Source organism: Tubulanus polymorphus, chromosome 1, assembly GCF_964204645.1.
Source record: "Tubulanus polymorphus chromosome 1, tnTubPoly1.2, whole genome shotgun sequence".
Classification (NCBI taxonomy): domain Eukaryota; kingdom Metazoa; phylum Nemertea; class Palaeonemertea; order Tubulaniformes; family Tubulanidae; genus Tubulanus; species Tubulanus polymorphus.
The window spans coordinates 31253798-31274043 of record NC_134025.1 but is presented as its reverse complement, the minus strand read 5'-3'; the positions used below and the strand labels follow the sequence as shown (position 1 = coordinate 31274043).

The 20246-nt window shown below is 37.9% G+C and overlaps 3 protein-coding genes across 3 annotated transcripts; 1 reads left to right on the top strand and 2 right to left on the bottom strand.

Annotated features, from left to right (window-relative positions):
* Nucleotides 1-1392: 1392 nt before the first annotated feature.
* LOC141915533 (uncharacterized) lies at nucleotides 1393-2552 on the bottom strand. Its single transcript, XM_074807099.1, has 3 exons — nucleotides 2480-2552; nucleotides 1898-2025; nucleotides 1393-1577 (listed from the first exon to the last, which is right to left on the bottom strand). Exons 1-3 carry the CDS (start codon nucleotides 2504-2506, stop codon nucleotides 1430-1432), a joined length of 303 nt encoding a protein of 100 aa, XP_074663200.1. The 5' UTR covers nucleotides 2507-2552; the 3' UTR covers nucleotides 1393-1429.
* Nucleotides 2553-7431: 4879 nt separating this feature from the next.
* On the top strand, nucleotides 7432-9610 carry LOC141914745 (glutathione-specific gamma-glutamylcyclotransferase 1-like). Its single transcript, XM_074806030.1, has 3 exons — nucleotides 7432-7686; nucleotides 8083-8118; nucleotides 8682-9610. Exons 1-3 carry the CDS (start codon nucleotides 7522-7524, stop codon nucleotides 9171-9173), a joined length of 693 nt encoding a protein of 230 aa, XP_074662131.1. The 5' UTR covers nucleotides 7432-7521; the 3' UTR covers nucleotides 9174-9610.
* An 822-nt stretch (nucleotides 9611-10432) lies between these two features.
* Nucleotides 10433-13632, bottom strand: LOC141898093 (uncharacterized). The gene is made up of 5 exons (XM_074783906.1): nucleotides 13582-13632; nucleotides 12806-13005; nucleotides 12200-12330; nucleotides 11862-12008; nucleotides 10433-10508 (listed from the first exon to the last, which is right to left on the bottom strand). Exons 1-5 carry the CDS (start codon nucleotides 13619-13621, stop codon nucleotides 10433-10435), a joined length of 594 nt encoding a protein of 197 aa, XP_074640007.1. The 5' UTR covers nucleotides 13622-13632.
* Nucleotides 13633-20246: the final 6614 nt, after the last annotated feature.

Here is a 20246-nt window from a genome sequence, read left to right as displayed (position 1 = left end):
CGTCGTCGTTTCAAAAGTAAAGTCACTTGAGTGTGAAAAACATATGTCGTTTCAAGCTCAGGAATCATATTCCTCAAGGGATATCAAAATACAAGTAAACCCCATACCACCCTCCCCCCTCCCCCTCCACCCGTTCCCTCGCCCCGGGTACGTAATGTTACACCTCTAATACGTTTCTGATCACGAAGCGAAATGTTTAAGAACGTTTTCTCGTTCTTTGGTAGATCTTCTAAAAAGTACAATGTATCTTGATGTTTTTTTTTCGTTAACAAATTCAGGTTCAAAGGGACCGTTTTAAACTTTGAATTATAATGTCTATACGGATTATTCAGTCGATGTTTATCCTGGTCGGGCAGAAATTCGAACCGTTTGCCCCGCTATGCCATCGGGTTTTCGAATCCATGCGGGTATATTTGAATATATTTCGCATTCATTGTAGTGATCAATAATACACCTATCCCCCTTAGCGGCAGTAGAGAGATCTTCTGGCTTTCATATCAAAACTCTACACAAAATTTAGGTAGAACCTGAGAACTCCGCATTGTGCCCGTACTAAAGAGAATCAGTTTTGTCAGCGTCAGTTGTTTCCTAAGCTCTCTCCACAAAAAAACAACGTCAGCTTCAACTTGAAAAAATACAAAACCGATTTGAAAAAATTTTTGATAGATTGGAGACATGTCAATTGTAAACACGTGTTACTTTGGTTCAAGCACCCGCAAAAATGTCAGAAATCCAATAATCTTTTATTGATCAACGATATCAGATCACTAAGTATCTTATTCTATGAGCGATATGCTCTGTGGTTGAATGTAGGTTAAGGTTGTAGCATTGATTATTTGTAGTGAACACAATCCGGCTAGGGATACTAATGGTGACAACATGACCACCAGTCATACTAATGTTGACAACTTATTGACCACCAGCGATGCTGATGTTGGACCACCAGTGATACTGAGAGCAAAACAATCCGTCAGAGAAGTGATGTATTTCATAAACCAAAGCCTCCTTCATTTAAGTTTAAACCGCAAGGTCTTAATGCAGTAATTTTTCACGAGCAAGATCTGATCGACAGAATTATAATTATGGATATTCTAATTCATATATTCAATAAACTGGATACGGAGATTCACTGTCGGATCACCGGAAACTTTAGTCCATGTTCCTTCATTTGTAGAAATTATCTGATGTTTAATGTTCAGGTATTAGCTTGTAGGTCGGAACGACAAACCCTCCCCCGAATCGCAGAGTAAGTCAAATTCTACTCGAGATAAAACGGTTTTTTGTAGCGAACAATTTATATTTTATTCATTAAATACGAATGGAAACAGAGAACAGAAAAATAGAACAATCCAGAATTAAGTACTACAAATCAGTAATATATAATACCATAGTTTTATTGATTAAGTTAATTCAGTTTTATCGATTTTTATTATGATGGCTTGAGACATCTCGCGTCAACGATACATGTTGAGTTTGGACAGTCGGCGTCTGACTGGCATTTCCACACAGTTTTACCTCCGCTCTGTACCTGGCTTTTAGTTGAGTACACATTCTCCAGGCTATCCGTGGTTTTCCATCTACAAATATATTTATTCAGTTTTACGTTTAGATTATAGCTGGACTCGATATAAAAAAATCGAGACTCATTCAAGTACAAATTGAAATTCTAGATTTTTAACAATCTGACTGAATTTTCTAGCTTAGTTGTTAAGCATTTTAAACGTGATTTCTTTTCATTTTAGGGATTCGAACCAGATGCATCAGGATGCCATCAGGTTTGAATCCCTGCCTAGCTTCGCGGGAGGCAGGACGCCACTCAACACCAACTGTGGCAGTTGAGTAGTGATCTAGACTGCAACCTGGCGGTGCCGTTTTAGCGGATGTGACGAATACTTACGGAGAGTAGATATTACAACCAGTCATCACGAAACCAGGTTCACAAGTGACCGATGGTCTTACAGCATATCCCGAGCGTTTAGACACCCAAACATCACCACATTCATCCTTGGCGCATTCTCCAATCGCCTGATTATAAAAAGAAGGAGTCTCGGCTTATATGGCTCCGCTGTGTGATTGAAGAAATAGAGTAGAGGCACCCTCTCTTGGGCAAATCCAAAAACAGCCCCGTACTTTGTAGGTATTGGTCCTTAGAATAATCGTGTTAGATTTGGAATTGATCTAATTAGAACTGTAGGACGAGTAGCAATTTGAAGAAATAGAGGTCCTTTCCCTAGGGGCGCCCCCTATTCGACTCTGTGATGACATCGTGCGCGTCTGCCACATTCCTCCCGCCGAGGAAGGCATTCGCAGCGTCCTCTCGATGCGGTAGGCTGTACGACAAATGCAATCAGGTTCGAATCCGGATGTCGTTGAAGGATGTCACATTTAATTGGCAAGGTGATGTTCTTGGGTACCGGGTACACGACTTTTTAAAGAATTTTGTATTCACTAATTAAACTTGAATATAAATATAATTGACCTTTGTTGGAGAGGCGCCAGCTCTCATTCTTATGATGCATGTTTTGTCATCTTTGAACAGCGCTCCGTCGCATTTAGTCCTATCCTCGCAGCGACATGTTTTAATCACGTGACCTTCAGGACAGACGGCTACACTCTCGGCGTCATCTCGTTGTTGCGCGAGATCGCCGTGAACAGTAACTAACCCGTGCACCGCGTAGAAATCTGTATCCAAACAAATCTGGCATCATTCGTAGTAAACGCTTTATGTTGCTTAAGGAACTTGATCGGTGAAAAAATAAACTAAAATTTCTATGGGACAAGACAACCTTTTGATTTCATCTCCCTTGGGATTTTTTTCCATTGAAATTACACTTCATAACCTAATGATTAAATGTTTCAGTAAACGTGGGATTCGAACTCAATCGACACGTATGGTGCATTTGACCGATTGAAATGAGTCGCCGCCATTACATTATGCAAATTTTAACTTAAAAAACAAATGACATGTAGAAATTGAATGAACATAAGATAAGTTTTTAATTCCGTCTCTGGTATTTGCGGATTGAGTTGTCTAAGACATTTTAGATAAATTTATTTGAATCACAAAGCTTTCTTCCACCCTAATTCTTATGAATATGGTTTTTACATTCTTGAAATTTTTGTGAATGATAAATTGAAAACTTACCGGCGAATAAAGCGAGGATAACCACCAAGAGTTTCATCATCACAAGGATACGTGTCTAAAAACTACAATAAATCGTAACAATTGTTTCAAAATTATCATAATCTGATGGATAAAAATATCGTCATTAAATCAAAGTTAAATTGAATTTAATTTAATTAAACTAAATTGAATTTCTAATTCATATAACTCTATTTCAGAATTTTCGTTATAAATTCTTAGTAATGAAATTAAACTTACCGTGCAGTATTGATAGAATAGTTGTTGACTGATCACCGGATTCTGCGCAAATAACACGTATACAAAAACTCTCGTCTGGTCTCGTTTCAAAAATAAAATCGCTTGAGTGTGAAAAACATATGTCGTTTCAAGCTCAGGAATCATATTCCTCAACGGGGATATCAAAATATATAACCATATACAACCCGCGGTATAACGTTTCCTACCAATTTGAAATCGTTTCAGTGTAATGTTCATTGAGAAAGATCTATTAAACGATTACGGCTAAGATTCACTGTGTCTTAATATCTATTTTTTATTTAGAAGTCAATTAATATTTCAAGTTATATGCATCATATCGGTCGGATCCAGGTCCATATATGAATCCTATAATGCGGCAGGGATTCGACTCAGTTCCACAGTAAGTTGTGAATTAAGATTTGACTCAGAGTTAACTCATTGAAAATGAATTGATTTTAAGTCAGAGTTAATTAACGCTAACTCACGACTGTGGAACTGGTCCCTGATGGCATTGGGCTCCTCCAAGATTCTAGCCGTGTAAGGTTCGAGTGTGACAGGGCTCTCCCAAGGCTCGTCTCTCAAACGGATCTGTAGAGAAGGAGGTGACTCAATTTAACTCAGTATCATATAACTTGGATTTTTTGAATCGACCCCGTCCATGTTCACGACAATAAGTGTAGTTTATCTACAAAAAGAATACCCCTATCTCCCGTTTCGGCAGTGGAGGGGAGATTCCTACGAATTCATCAATTAAAATAGAAAAACTAGAGGAATTCAGTGTGTCTGTACTAAAATGCGTCAGTTGTTTCCCTCTCCATAAAAAAAAAACATCAGCTACAAACAGAAGAAATACAAAACCGATTTGAAAAAGATGATATTTTTGATAAACTGGAGACACCTCAATATTAATACCTAACACACGTCACTGCGTGAACAGATGGGGAACATATAAATCTCCAAAATTGTCGCTCAGAAAAACCAAGAGTACGTTATTGCATATAGTTTTATTTGATAAAAGTGAATTAGATTCTATCAATTCTTATTGTACTGATTTCTTGTAACATCTCGCTTGAACTGAACATTGGGACCTGTAACCCTCACATCGCGCATCTGACTGGCAATTCCAAACGGTTCTGCCTCCACTCTGTACCTGGCTTTTAGTTGCATATACATTCCGCAGATTAGTTTTTTGTTTCCATCTTTAAATATATACAGGTTTTTAACATTTTACAAGTGGAACGTAATTTATCATTTCTATCTAACTGAAGGTTGAAGTAGTGATCTGAACTGCCCCCTGGCGGCATCGTCCTGAAATAACGATATCCAGTGTAATCTCGATGAAATACTCACGGAGTGTAGATATTACAATCAGTCATATCGAATCCATAGGGACAATTTACTGATGGTCTGATGAAAAGTTTTGTGCTTGCAGTATTCCAAACATCACCACATATATCCCGAGTACATTGTCCAATCGCCTGAGTATAGAGATAAAAATAACATAAAGATTAAGGGATTCCATTACCAGCTTCATAGCCATCCTCGGGATTCGAACCTGATGGTATCGTGAAAATCAAAATCATGTTCGAATCCATATCGTGGAAAGATCACATTTCCAGCAAGGAAAAAGGTGTTTGTCTTGGTAACATCATCTTTAATAATTTTATAATCATATTTAGTAAATGAGTAAACCTTTGTTGGAGCTTTTCCCGCAGTCATCTTTATGAGACATGTCGTTCCATTTTCGAACAAGGCTCCATCACATCTGTTCCTGAACTCGCAGCGACATGTTTTGATGACGTACCCGTCAGGGCAGACGGCCCGACTCGGGGCGTCATCGCGCCGTTGCGCCAGTTTACCACGAACTGTTATTAATTCCTGACCCGCCGCTTCTGTATAGAAAAAGAAAATTCACCATTCGTAAAAAAAAAACATTTTTTGACGCCGTAAAAAATGGTAACACTAATGTTTATACATTGATACATGCGTTGTTTAAAGGGGTTCTGTGTGAGTCGATGTGAACTACGTCATCAGTAGTGACGTTTCAAAATAACAATCACAATTTTGAATTTTTGCATTTATTTTGTAATCAAAAATATTTCATAAAGTTTATTCAATTTTTTTTTAATTTTAATTTTTTGAGAGGATGTGCACTACGTCATCAATGCATCATCATTAGAAGTGATACGTACAACATTTCAGGAATAAATGTGGGATTCGAACCTGATCAAAACACAAAGTGATTGAAATGATTGCAACCTGTCGAAATGAATAACCACCGCTACTTTATGTAGATTTTGATCAAAAGTTTTCAAAGTAGAAATTTTCAAAATGGCCAGTTCATTTTTTTCTTTTGTTCTTGATAAATTGATAACTTACCGGCGAATAAAGCGAGGATAATCACCAACAGTTTCATCATCCCAAGACGTGTCTAAAAACTACAATAAATCGTTACATTTCAAACTACAGCAAAGTGATTTTTTTTGTTCACTGAGAATTCAACAATAATCAGAATTTCTTGAATGATCAGTAAGTATTTCTATCAAAATCTAACTAACTTAATAGATATGATGTTGTTTTCTGATTAGATTAGATTAAATTGATAAAGCCTTGTTTTTAATTAATTGTAATACGGATCCGGCTGCCGGAATTCTGCAAAAATCATCAAATTGAGAAAATTATTTTTTTTCTAAATCCTCCGCATTTTCATTACAATTTCTTTGTTCTGCACAATTTTTACTCCTTTTTAATTTTTTTCTGCAGTCGTTCCGAGGATTTATGCGGAAAATTATACTCAATGATAAAATGTTTATTTTCATCCTTTTTCGGTTCCCTTCCATTCTAAAATGCCTATTATAAAAAGACCTCTATCTATATGACGAATACTCTGAAATTCTCAAAAAGTCCAAGCATTATTTATGTCATAATGATTCATTCATATCAATTAATTTCTAATTTTCGTTATAATCTGAAGAATTTTAAGATGAGTGAAATCAAACCTTACCGTCAGTAACAATGATAAGATAATTGTTCCAACTTGGATTCTGAGAACATAATGTCTGATCTGCTGGTTTTCTGTCCGTTCTTACATCAAGGTACTAAAAAACACTGAAGTGTGAGAACCATGTGTTACTCCTTCGTGAAGAATCAAAAATACTTAGTTCCCTGCTTCAACCAGTCCCATTTCATGAGAAAAGTCACTTGATTGATTGGAGCTATATGTTAACATTTGTTCATCTTTAAAGTCGAGAGATATCACAATTACACAGCCCGCGTGCTGGAGGGGGTTAGGGAGAGAATTAGGGAGGGAAGACTGAGGGACGGAGGGAGGAGGGAGGGGAGGAGAGAGGTACAACTCACTATCTACAGATTAAAATAATTTAAAAACTCTAAAATATATAGAAGACACGACGTTTCGATCTCACCCTAGAGATCATCGTCAGGTGTGAACTTATCAATTCTACGTGTTAATACTGTCGTTCAAGCAGCTAAAAAACATTTCAGAAAATAATCAATCTTTTATTGATGAGTTTCTTATGACAGATGTAGCTCTAATTGCGACCCACTTTCCGGCGTTTTAGAAAGGCTCTGAGTATTCTGCAGAGAACGCTTTTTACGGCCAATTACTATTTTTACGAGCCCCAATGCAATGATGAACTGTCGCATTATGATGTTACCGGCGACAGAAATCCTTTTTTTTAGAAATAATCTTTGACAGTATATGACAAAAATTCATGAGGGCACTTTTTCAATCAGCACTGTATTCTGACGGGATACAGCCTGATCTTGAGGACTGCCACATGCGCTACTGAAAATTATCATCGAACTGATGAAGGCTGCATGATACCGAAGAAGGATATGGAATTGATGTTCCTCAACCGGAATTTTACGACGGTTCAATCGAAACCCCTGTCCGCGTATCATCCTGTCTGGTTTTAGTATTGCATCAGATTATCGTTGTTGCATCAGCTTCAACCACGCACCTGCCGCTCTGTCATCCTATTGGTACAGCTAGCTGTGACGTCATTGTCGACACAGTCTCGGCATAGCGGACGCTCGTTTCATTCAACACACTAGCGATAACAGCTACTACTATCACGCACTATACATGTCTGTTAGCTATCTCCAAAATTATAACAATGATTATTTTACCGGAAGAAAAAGAACGGTTGTGGATATTTGGATACGGATCGTTGCTATGGAAACCGGGATTCGAATACGAGAATGAATTGATAGGTTTTATAAAAGGATATTCGAGGAAGTTCTGGCAGAGCAGTACTCATCACAGAGGCACTAAAACATATGTAAGTGATCAGAGATAGAATGCAAGACTGATTCCTTTTATTTGGTTTACAGTTAATACAGTAAACCATTTCTCATGAATAAATTTCTGTATCGTAATTGTAATTTGTGTGTAGAGTGATTTTAGTCTGCCCAGGGGATACGCTAAAAAACAACACAGGTTGAGATTCGCTGGCCAGTCGCTGCTTAGGCTTATACAGGAAACCTTCGCTGATAATAAATTTCTGATTTTTAACCAATTATAAGGAAACAAAAACATCTGTGAAGTGCACAGTTGTCGTCTGCGGCTGCCTGGGTTCTAGCATGAGTTCTCTGCTGCCTGGGTTCTGTAGCTGGGTCCTGGGTTGCGTATCTAGTGCTTGAATGCGATTTTAATGAATATTATTTATCAATTTCAGCCTGGTAGAGTGGCGACTCTTGTTCCAAACGAAAACGTACGTATATTTTTTCTATAAAAGCATGGGTTTTGTTTGTTTTGGTTACCAGCCAGCTGCCACTGCACTAGTTCACTGCGTATTGCATCAGCTTGTTTACATTGATATGATAATTAGCCACGTGCGCGTGGACATCCGCGTGTTAGTAATACTAGGAATCTGTTGTTAACTATACACAATAATAGCTAACAGCTGACGAAAGTAAAATACTCGGAAACTCGGATTTGCCGGAAATACTCAACGTGTATGAAAATAAAGCCCCTACAGTATTATATATAATATTCAAATTCTGAGATGGTCAAATTCCCTTAATGTGGATTTCCTGTATTTTAATGTGCTTTCATCGAATCCAAGGTTTAAAATTCAAATTCATTTCAAATTAATTTTATATTCATCATAAATGAAAAGTAAACGATTGTAATTGAAAAAAGAAAAGAAAAAGCGATCAACAATAAAGGAGAAAGGAGACCATACATTAAATGTCAATAGAGTAAACTGTGGTATTGTTGTTAATCGGATAAAACTGCAATGAATTAATGAGCATTTTGAATTGTATATTTCAGAGCACGGTTTGGGGAACTGCATTTGAAGTTGTCGGCAGAACTCAAGTAAAGGAAGCTTTACTGCATTTAAACGGGCGGGAAATACTAAACGGTGGCTACACGATGTTTCATAGTAAATTCTATCAGTATTCAACTGACAGCAGACGATCAGATTCTGATATATCTGTAATCGTTTATTCGGCTACTTGTGATAATCGACTTTATACGGGACCGGAAGAAGACGACGTTCTCGCTGAGCGGATCGTTAACGCTCGCGGTTCCTCGGGACACAACGTCGAATATGTGACTCGAATTGCGGAATATTTGCGAACTCGTTTTCCCGCTGATTGTTACGACCATCATTTACAAACATTAGATTCTCTCATTCGACTAAAACTAAAACAAAGACAAATCGATTGTGTGCGGGATTTATGGTATCTAGGAACGTCAGCGCTCGACTCGAAAACCCATTCGCATCCGGTTGATGAAAACAATAATAACTCGAAGTCATGAGTGTACTTTTAGACCTCGTGTCTATCGCGTGACGCTGTTTTCAAGGTTTCCCGGAAAATAGCGTGGATTCACCTCAGAATAATAATAGCTATTAATCTCATTATCAGGTATAGGACGATAGAAGCAAGCACTACAGATAACGGGTTTATTTGAGGAGTCGTTTCCTAAATACTACCTGCACAGAATGCGTTGCAATCAATGCGTATTGGACTCGATCCAATGTTTGTTTATCAGTTCGATGTTGGAAATGAGCCATATCTATATAAACCTTGATGAGTGTTGTCTAGGGTTCAAGGTGAACAAAGTGTTCGACTCGGGACTCGTAGGTGCAGCGTCCGTCCTTGAAGGGAAAACTTGAATTTCATTTTCTCCGGAGATGAAAATAGGTTTTGTAATTATTGTATTGTTTCTATTTGGTGTAAATAATAAATTGTTGAAATTTCCTTTGAGATAAAAACGTTGAAACGTTATTAGGGTTGGTTTTCTGTTTCTTCACAGAAAAAGATACAAACCAACAACAATATTGCCACCTAGTGTTTTTTCTACTATGTTTCATCATGATTTTGGTTGCCATGATCGAAGGGGCTTTAACATTAATTTTCCATTTGGCTCCGGGTATTTCGTTTATTTTCTTTGTCCAGAAATCGTACATATACTATCTCCACAACCAACACTTTCTCGCCAGACAGCGAAGATTGGTCTATATCCCTCTGCGAATGTTAATCATAATCGTGGTGGATTTTCTTATTTTCTACATCATAACAGCCTATACTGTAATATTCATGCATACAGTTACCATAGCTAGCGAGATTTTATGAATATTGCTAATTAACAGTCAGGATCTTATAGGTTACACAATCATCATCACAACCACCATAGCATATCTATCAAACTCTCTAATGGGTTTAGCAAATTCTTATAATTATCTCTTCCTGGATGTTCTGAAAGCGACCGAGCACGAACACGTGGCTAACAGCGTCTTACAGTCGCTTAATTCGGGAATGCAATACGCCCCGGAAGTTCTAGTAATGAATGTAGAACCAGGAAAATCAGAGTCAACAACTAAAGTGATTTTGAACGGTGTTTTATTTTCACCCACAGATCGCGGAATCGAAGCGGTCGATGATAATCCTTGTAAAGAGGTTTACTGTAAATTAGTTACATGTACATTAGTTACCCCTATGATGCTGCTCTTGCACTAATCCTATGGTGCTGCTCTTGCTAATCCTATGATGATGCTCCTACTGCTCCTGCACTACTCATGCTGCTCCCAAAAATGCTCCACCGTTGCCCGAATAGTATTTCAAGCCGCGATGATAGTACGTGACATGACACCTGAAACAGAGAATATTATTTGATTTCACATCTGTTGATTTATTGTATGTATTGTTGTTTCCATCCACCAGTCCAAATCGCTGATTGACGACCGGTAGGTTTTGACGGCGCTGTCACGCAGCCATCCTGAATTGAATGCCGATATTTTCGGTACCACACGCTAAACAAGTGCCTGCAGAAGCGTTACCTGGCAGTTTTAACGGAATTTCTTTCTTCATTGGTATAAAAAATGACTTTAAAGAGGTCCATGGAACGTAAATCGAGACACAGTGTAGGCGGCCATGTTACATTGTTCACGTGATGAAATACTGAAATCTGATTGGATCCGTATATTCCGCGGAGGATAAACCTGTCCCGAATGCAGGTGGCGCAGAATTGGACAGGGCTACCAGTCGATTCAAAAATGGCTCAGGGATGTGAACGATAAAGATAACCTGATGAATTATCACCTGATTAAATCAGAATTTTGCCTAGAAAAATATCTGATAGAACTCTCCCGCATAAACGATGACTACTAAAGTCTCGTTCAAATAACCATACGTTGCCTGTGGAAGTAGATCGGTATACACGTGAGAATTTTGATAAATCTTGGGATAAATAGAAATAGGTGATGAATTCCATGTTTTACTCGAATGCAATTCATTACGAACAGAACGCAAGTTACACATTCCCTCTTTTTTCTGGCGTCCGCCAAATATTCTGAAATACAAGGCTTTGGTAAATACCATTGATTTAAAACATCGGCCTTACGATGCTTGTCCAAGTGTGATATATAAATTGATTACATTTTGAAACTAGTGTGACTGTTATATCTTCACTGATAATATGGAAAATATCTTGTATGAACCTCCGTTGATGATACTTGTCCTTTAACGTCCAAGTCATTTAAACCTGGCTAGGCTACTTGGTTACATTATGTACATATCATTGATTCAAATTTTGCATTGTAACTAGAAAATTGTTGATATTATTTGTTTGTTTTAGCTAGACTAATCATTGTAAATACATGTATATATTAACGTGATAAAACTACGCAATAAATCGCGAGAGACGAATGAAATATAAGTCCCACATTCACAAGTTCGAAAGAGATTTTAAAACATCAAAAATATAAAGAATTTATTAAAAACTCGAATTTTCGGTTTTATCCCAAAAGCCATTCTCAAGAGCCACATTCTCAAAACCATTCTCACTCTTGAGAATGGTTTTTAGGATTAAACCGAAAACCGAAAATTCGAGTTTTTAATAAATTCTTTATAGTTTGTAGGACTACAGTGGAAAAAAGAAAAATAGAACAATCGGAGGATTAGACAATGATTTATCATTTATTCGATGAAATCTGAAATAAGTTACGATCTTTTGTAGCATCTGGCCTGAACGAAACATCCTCCGTCAGAATTACACGATTTACTGGCTTTACAATTCCATACAGTTTTACCTCCCACGATTCTCTGACTGACGACTGATACAACCGATCTCAGAATCGGTATGTGCTTCCACCTATGAATATACATTAATTTAAATAAATTTAAATAAATTAAATGGTTTGAATGATAAACGCATTCACTATGGGGCTTATTTTAAAACCAAAATGAGTTTTATTTCACACAAGAAATTAACAGAATAAACAAACCAAACAAAGCGTCGTGTTGACATTATATTACGAGTGGGGCTTATTGGACGATACTCACGCAGAATAAACATTACAATCGGTGATGAGGTATCCATCGGGACAGTTAATTGACGGCTGCCCTTTACTGTATCCCGTCTGAACTGTCTTCCAATCATCACCACATAAACCTTCAGTACATTCTCCGATCGCCTGACAATCGAAATATTAAAAAAAATGAATTAATTTAAAAGATAAAAAATTATTTGAACGTGTCAGAATATTTCATATGGTCCACCCCTCTAAGTCTAGTTGTAGAAATGTATCAATTCTTTAATCATAAAATGTTTTGAAAGCTTGTGACAGAATCCTGTAACAGGGATATGAATCAAAACAAAGGATACTATCAACTGCTCATGTGGCAGATATTGACGGGAGTTCAGTCATTTAGTGACATTAATAGAGAATATAATTGTATATGCCCAAATACTGTTCAGCTAACTACTGCTCGATTAGAAACGGCTGGAGAAATATTGTTCCGAAAAAATTCCAATTGGTTCCAAAGGGTACGGAAAGATAGCAACGGGAGAATGTGCTGTGTGTGCCCCCGAACGGATCATAGGCCCCAAATCAATGAATTCAGTGGCGGTTTTTAGTTGACTATTTAGAAAAACTTGATGAATCTAACCCTTGTAGGACTTTGACCGTTACTCATTCGAATTAAACATTTTTGTTGTCCTTCAACTATGGCTCCATCACATCTAGAACTATATTCACAGCGGCAGGCTTTAACGACTGTTCCATCCGGGCACATGGCACTACTTTCAGCGTCATCGCGTCGTGCCGCGTAACCACCGTATACATTCGACGCATACGCAGCATAGAAATCTGTATGGACAAAATGTAATTTGTAATTTTATTTTTAAACGTCCAGAATGCTCTACTCGGTAAATGTCAGCAGTAGTAGAAACAGAAAATTTTTTATTCTATTTCAGATGATAAGAAACCAATGAGGGGTCCAAATTATTCAAATTTCAGCGAGATCTATCATTTAATGTGGGGTTCGAACTTGATCAATACAGAGTGTCCTTTAACGGATTGAAATAAATCTCCATGTCCACATTATGCAAATCTTAATTCAAAACAACAAAAATTAGCACATAGATTGTTTCTGATCATTTCTCGGGGTTTTTTTCTGGTCACAATTCTTAATGTTTTCATAGCAGTTTTGAAATGTAAAGAAATTTGTTCTAGATTCTTCTAACGAAATGATACTTTCTGGTATTATTTAGAGAGATTCACAATAATTTATCCACTTTATCAAATTAAGATAAATTTTACTACCTTTATAAAAATTTTATACATTTAAACTATAACCTTGTCTTTTATCAGCTTATTAATAATCATAGAGTTTAGTTTTGTAAACAATTTTCAATGATTAATTAAATGAATTCATAAACTTACCGGCTGATAATAAAGCGACGATAACCACCAAGAGCTTCATTGTAAAAATGCTTCCCGCGTAGACTAAAAATAATAAGATTTTGAAAAAGAGATGATTAAAATAATCATAATCTTTCCGAATTCAAATTTCCGTTCGTTTAATCTATTTTCAATGTATTTCCTCCCATTCATAAATTTCTCTTGTCCGCGAATTAAAGATTCGTTGATATATATTAACCCAACACGAACCTAGATAGAACGGAAGTTGTTGCTGAAGCTTGCTGGTCGCTGGAAGTAATAAACTGAAATGCGCGGAACGTGGCGCAAAATCTGCCACTTGAACAAACACATATGTTCGTTAATGAAACGGCTCAAATTCTGCGACGCTATCGCGGAAAAAATAGTTTGTTTTGGAAACTCGTTGACATTCTAGTGCCGTTCAAATTTTTTTCTTTGATTGAATACGAATCATATTTTCTTTAAACGTTTACACACGAAGCAATAGGCTTGCATACGCATTGTGATAGGGTGTGTGAGATGCTTTGAATGCACGCCCCTTCAGAAAATATATCGCTGAGACTTTTAAGATTACAGAATTAGTAAATTTTCTAGAATACTCAAATAAATCTATAGGGGAGGGGCTAAACAAAATATTGTAATTTGTTCAAATCATTGTTTATCGTTTCAATTAACGTTTATTTATTATAAGAAATATTTTTATATTTATATTACTCCAGATTTCTGACACCCATTGTCAGGTAGAAATGTGGTGAATATGAGGGCACTGTAATTGCGATGGTGAAAACTGCCACGCGGAATGAAGCTAAACAAAGAAAGTCAAGAGTCAAACACGTTTGCGACTCGCAGTAGGAGTCGTTTTACATCAGGTGCGGGTTCCCTGTGCAAATAAACAATATACTACTCAAACATGAACAAAAAGTTCGCTAATAAAATCGGAATTAACTCAAGTCAATAAAAACATGTGTTTTTCAGCTGTTTTTCAGCAGACCACATTCAACTGATTCATCTATTGTGTCCAGTTTCTTCGGGAATTCGCAAAAATCATCATTCTAGCCATCATCCGAGCGAGCAAGGTTCATTTATAGCTGTTTACAAACAACACGTTATACCGCAATGATAAGACATTCCAGAGGTGATCATTACAACACTGACCCCGCCGAATGCGTCAATATTTTGACAGTCAGGTGCTGCCGCTACATTTTACATTGACGGCGAATATGTGAACTAATTTGACAGCTCAATATTCTTACTGTGGCATGCGGGTAGTAAGTTAGTTCACACATTCGCCGTCAACGATATGTATAGGGGCAGCACTTGATGGTTAAACCGGGCGTCTGATTTTGTACGCGGTGTCCGTAATTCTGATCTGGATGCAGTTTAAAGGATGTGCCGCGTTTGAACCCAGTATTTACTGGCACTGATAGCGAGGTGCTGATACTGAATGGAGGATGGAATACAATAACTACAGATATTCATTCAGAGCCATCCTCCCACGACAGTCTAATCTAGCCGTGGATTCAGAGTATCACGACAGGGCGATTCGAACAATGGCATCGCTACACTCAGGGCGAACTCTTTTATCAGATCGGAGAATCCGTTTGCCTCCAATCGTCCTCTTTTATTGGTCACGTGACTTTTTGGAGTCTCCGAAACGGGCCACCTTCGGTTATCTGAGTTAGTCGACTTTAGTCGAACTAAATGAAATCGAATGTCCGTTAGTCGGAACTATAATTCGGAAATGGTCGACCACGCAATTGAGCACGGTCGCTACAGTTCGGACCTAGGTTAAAGATGGCCGACACTGTGAAATACGTTACGACCGAACTATAGTGTGTTCGGTTATTAGTTCCGACCACTAGTCGACTATCTACCGAAAACCGAAGTTGGCCGATCGAGGTGGATTTTGTGTGGAGCCAACCGGAGAATTCGGTGGTCATAAGAGTACGCCCTCAGCCACGACACGAACCGCGGCAATCTCGATGCCATCGGGTTCGAATCCCTGTCGGGGAGGATGATTCAAAGTAGTAAACCTAGAGCCTGGGAATGATGCAGAATAATGAATAGGGGATGAACAGAAGATAATACATTGGTGTCCGTGGTTCGAACCCAGTAAAATCCAGGAAATAGCCAAGAATATTGATACATTGTTTCTCAGCATGCTGAAGTTTTTACCATGTACATTACTTTTTAAAAATAATTATCAGGCTAACACCAGACCTAGTGCAGAGATAAATGAACTGGATAAATTTCATTAAGATTTGACTCCGAGACGATGAATCTTAACTCAGAGAACTCTAACTCACAGCTGTGGAACTGAATCCAGCTGATTAGGAGAAACAATGTATATCTTTAAGCCTTACCTACTCCGACTCAAAACAAACCACAAAAAACAAGCTTTATTCATTTTTTGAACATACAGCTAACTCCAGACTCAATGACACCAGTAAAAAATGGTTCCATCATATATAGAGGTTTAAACCATGCTTTATACAATCAAACAACTTGAGGTTTACCCGAAATAAATACTTTACATACCGTACTTACATCATCCGATGCAAGTCGTCCATAAAAACAAAACAAAATCTGGTTTGAAAGTCTAAAACTACGCTTGATGACAATTCATTGAATGATGGTTATACATGTACATGTATCTCATGAAGTATCAAGCATTCTATCATATCAACTACTTAAAAAGTTTGTGTAATTAGATGTTTTTTAGTTTAAATTGTTTGTTTTAAAAGGTTACTATTTATAAGTAGTTGAGCTGATAGAATGCTACAAATGACTATCATGAGAACAAGGACATACTGTTCACATACATAAAACCTTTAAAAGTTAATCGGCATTTTATGAACCATTGAAAAGCACCACATAGAAAGTATTGAGATAAGATTTAACCAAACGAACGAAGGATTTAATGAATGCAATTTTATTCTTTGACAACAATCATACCCATTAAAACAAGGCCATCACTGCAGCCATAGGTTGAGATACTAAATACATGTAGGCCTATAGAAAAATGGACATATAATAATTGTGACAACACCAAATTGTAAGTTTCTGTTTTGAACCATCAAAGAAATTTGAAAATGACTGATCTTCGTCTGGCCCCTACCCCTAGACCTGTCTGGTATGGTTGAACCTGCCAGGAGATATTATACCCCCACCAGCATAGCTCTCAGGATCACGGAGGCACACAAGCTACTACACCGCGTCAAGGTGTCAGTCACGTAGTAGAAGACCGTTCATAAAGTTAGATCTACCTACATAGCAAAGTGGCTATTTTAACAAAATATAGCGGACGATATGCGTACACAGAGTAAATAAAACCTTCAAAAACTTGTGTGTACTTTACGAACGATCCCTTAGTAATATAAGTCCTTATTTTCCATAAATCAATTATATTCACATAAGTGAATCGGTGGGCGCTATTTCAATGAAAACTTGATCTTTCATCAGTTATTTAAAGCATTCTATCATATCAGTTATTATTTAGTGTTTTTTTTTATTTAGTTTTTGTTTATGGACTCGAGAGTCCGTGGTTTATATGCTTATTTGTTTGTTTTGTTTATTTAGTTTTGGTTTGTTTAGTTTATTTAGTTTTGGTTTGTTTTGTTTATTTAGTTTTGGTTTGTTTAGTTTATTTAGTTTTGGTTTGTTTTGTTTATTTAGTTTTTGGTTCTTTGTTTTCTTTATTTAGTATATGGTTTATGGTTATGTGTTTGTTAATTACTAACTGAGCCGATAGAATGCTTCAAAAATAACAACAGAAAAGATCTCAAGTTGCTAGCATACTTAGAGGAGGTTGTTCTATGGAAAAATAAACCTTATTTACTAAACATGGTAAATTATATTGACACACTCACATTTACTTAATTCCATTACAATCATCCTGCAAATTACACTGTTAAAGGGGCCCCTTGTAAAAAAGCGCTATGAAGTCACTGCAGCTCCTGAATCATTGTTTATATAATCCACTGTTGTTTTTTGTAGGTCCTGAATCAATGTTAATGAAATCCGTGTTTGCAGCTCCTGAATCAATGTAGAAACTACCACCATAGAAGAAATCCACGGTTGAGTCTCGCTACAAGCTCCAGGATGAAGAAACTTTGAGTTCATTTGTGTAGACCTGGAAATAGAAGAATCAGAGACGGCAGACGTATGTTGATTATACATAAACCACCCACCTGCTGCGAATGAAACAAGGTTTGAAATCAGAAATCGAAGTACAGATATAGTTGCGTGATCGATGGTAAAATTTACAGAATTTTCTGGAAATATCGAAGTACATAATTTGAAATTTTGGCACCAGTGACTTTATTTGCTGTTAGATGTCAAACGGAGATGCTGAACTTGACCAGCACTCCAAAACTCACTTGCAGCTATCCGTCAGGCCCTGGATGATTTGAAAAAATCAATTAACTTAGCTTTATTCATGATGCCAGGTTCAGTTTACTGTGGCGTCTTCATGGGCTGTGATGCAACTCGTGGTGCCTCGACATCGGGTTGACGGAGTTCTTCGAGTAGACGTGGAAATAGAAGAATCAGAGACGGCAGAAGTATGTTGTTTATTGAGGGTTAGAGGTGAGGGGACTCGGGAGGGGGCGTTAGGAGATCTTTGAGACTCCAGCTGGGAGGGAAACCAGGTTTGATTTTGAAATCGGAAATCGAAGTACAGATATAGTTGTGTGATCGGTGATCTAATTTACAGAATTTACTTGCAGCTATCCGTCAAGCCCCGGAAGATAACTTAGAAATGATAAATCAACTTAGCTTTTTATGTGGCGTTTTCAGTTCATGTCTCAGCGGTGGTTGATTCGGCGGCATCTCTTCTCGTCTTCTCTGGTCGTCTTCGGGTTGTCCTGAAATGAGAGAAGAGAGTTACTTAGTGCTAAAAAGCAGGGTTTTTACGTGTTTTTCAAGAATAAGTCCCCTAAAAATAACTTGATCACTATGAAATTTTTGTGGGCTCGAGAACTCATTATAAGCCAAACCATGACACCAAAAATCAACACTATTGGTTCAACCGCCAATCAACAGCCAATGTTTGTGCCTTGTTGACACACCGGTACTCTATTCATTTTCAATGAAAACTGCTTCCCCAGACCATTAACATAGGCAAACCTACGGTTTGCCAGAAATCAACTTACATTTCAAGTTTGCTGGGTTCAGTATCGGTTAAAATGTTCTAAGTTCGTATCAAATATCAAATTACCTTTTATGATGGCTGGGTTCATTATCGGAGGATCTCCTAAGTTGGTTGGTTGAGTTTCATCCAAATTGGTCCCTTCTGTGCACTGTTCTCTAATCGGCAGATCTTAGTTGATGAGCTCTCGTTTGACTTTTTGAGTTGGTGTACCTTACGAATGTGACACATCTGCCAGGAGCGAAACAGGCGGGAATCGAAGTACAGATATAGTTGTGTGATCGTCGGTCGACTTTACATCATTTTTTTTCGATAATTTTACAATATTTGGTCTTTTTTTCATGTGGTCCGAAAGTTTACAAGGTTGAAGTTAATTTTGTCTAATTTATTTTTTTGAAATCGAAGTACAGATATAGTTGTGTGATCGTCGGTCGATTTTACATCATTTTTTTCGGAATCGAAGTACTTCTTTGTCTTCATGGGTTTCGTTGAAGCTGAAATTGAGTAAAAGAAAAACATTTTGTAGTCACACATTTCTTCATCATTAATCCTAATTTACATGGGTATCAACTTAACTTTCAAGATTGCCGAGTTCAGTATTTTTTCGGCATCTTCTGTAGTCGCCTTCTAGCATCTTCTTCTTCAACTTCTTGGGAGTCCTGAAATGAAAAAAAAGAGAAGAGCGATGAAAACCTGGTACGGAACAAAACTAATGTTCGAAAGCTTTACAGCTCTCCATCGCCGGTTACATGCCGAGAACACCAGACAATGAGCCAGCCAGGAATATACTGCCCTCTACACGCCCTCACACAGAACGCGAAAACCAGAATGTCAACTCCTCACATTCCCCATCTAACCACAGGGTGTACTGGGCGACGTCAGTAACTGACACACCTGTAAAATTGCACGAAACACAAATAGCGCAGTACAACCAGCTTGACCGGGTTGAGATTCAGGATCTCAACTAGCACCCAAAAGCGTGACAAGAGACTTCATCCACTGACCGAGGTTGTCACAAGGACACAATGAAACTAGCACTCACAAGCCGACGAGAGACTTCATCCACTGACCGAGGTTGTCACAAGGACACAATGAAAACTAGCACTCAAACTAGAAATCAAAGAGCGTGACAGTAGAATCATCCCTCAGCCGACTCAGAATACCAGAAACAAAGAGCGTGACAGTAGAATCATCCCTCATCCGGGCGGTCACAAGGACACAATGGATGCTAGTAGCGTGACAATCCAGTATAACCGCTCCATTTGTATCCCGCGCAATCCCGCAGATATGCCTGTCATTGACATCACTCAGCACACTTTGTAGATAGGTGGGGGAAGTGAGGCCTCGTCATCCTGGTTTTCGTGTTCCGTATGAGGGCGTGTAGAGGGCAGAATTTCCTGACCGACTCTTTGTCTGACATCCTCAACACGTGACCGGCGAAGGAGAGCTGACGCTTTCGGACATTAGTTTTGTTCCAGCAAACGTTGAAATTCGACAGAGAAATCGGCCCTGAAAAATA

Bases quoted from the DNA above. Each gene is read 5' to 3' on its own strand.
- LOC141914745 (XM_074806030.1), top strand. From the start codon at position 7,522: ATGATTATTTTACCGGAAGAAAAAGAACGGTTGTGGATATTTGGATAC. The intron at 7,687-8,082 runs GTAAGTGATCAG...TATCAATTTCAG, and splicing joins ACAGAGGCACTAAAACATAT to CCTGGTAGAGTGGCGACTCT. The intron at 8,119-8,681 runs GTACGTATATTT...TGTATATTTCAG, and splicing joins CTCTTGTTCCAAACGAAAAC to AGCACGGTTTGGGGAACTGC.
- LOC141915533 (XM_074807099.1), bottom strand. From the start codon at position 2,506: ATGAGAGCTGGCGCCTCTCCAACAAAG. The intron at 2,026-2,479 runs GTCAATTATATT...TTTTATAATCAG, and splicing joins CTGGCGCCTCTCCAACAAAG to GCGATTGGAGAATGCGCCAA. The intron at 1,578-1,897 runs GTAAGTATTCGT...ATATATTTGTAG, and splicing joins GGTTGTAATATCTACTCTCC to ATGGAAAACCACGGATAGCC.
- LOC141898093 (XM_074783906.1), bottom strand. From the start codon at position 13,621: ATGAAGCTCTTGGTGGTTATCGTCGCTTTATTATCAGCCG. The intron at 12,009-12,199 runs GTGAGTATCGTC...GTATATTCATAG, and splicing joins GATTGTAATGTTTATTCTGC to GTGGAAGCACATACCGATTC. The intron at 10,509-11,861 runs GTAACTTATTTC...TCTCTGTTTCAG, and splicing joins GCCAGATGCTACAAAAGATC to GTGTCATGTCACGTACTATC.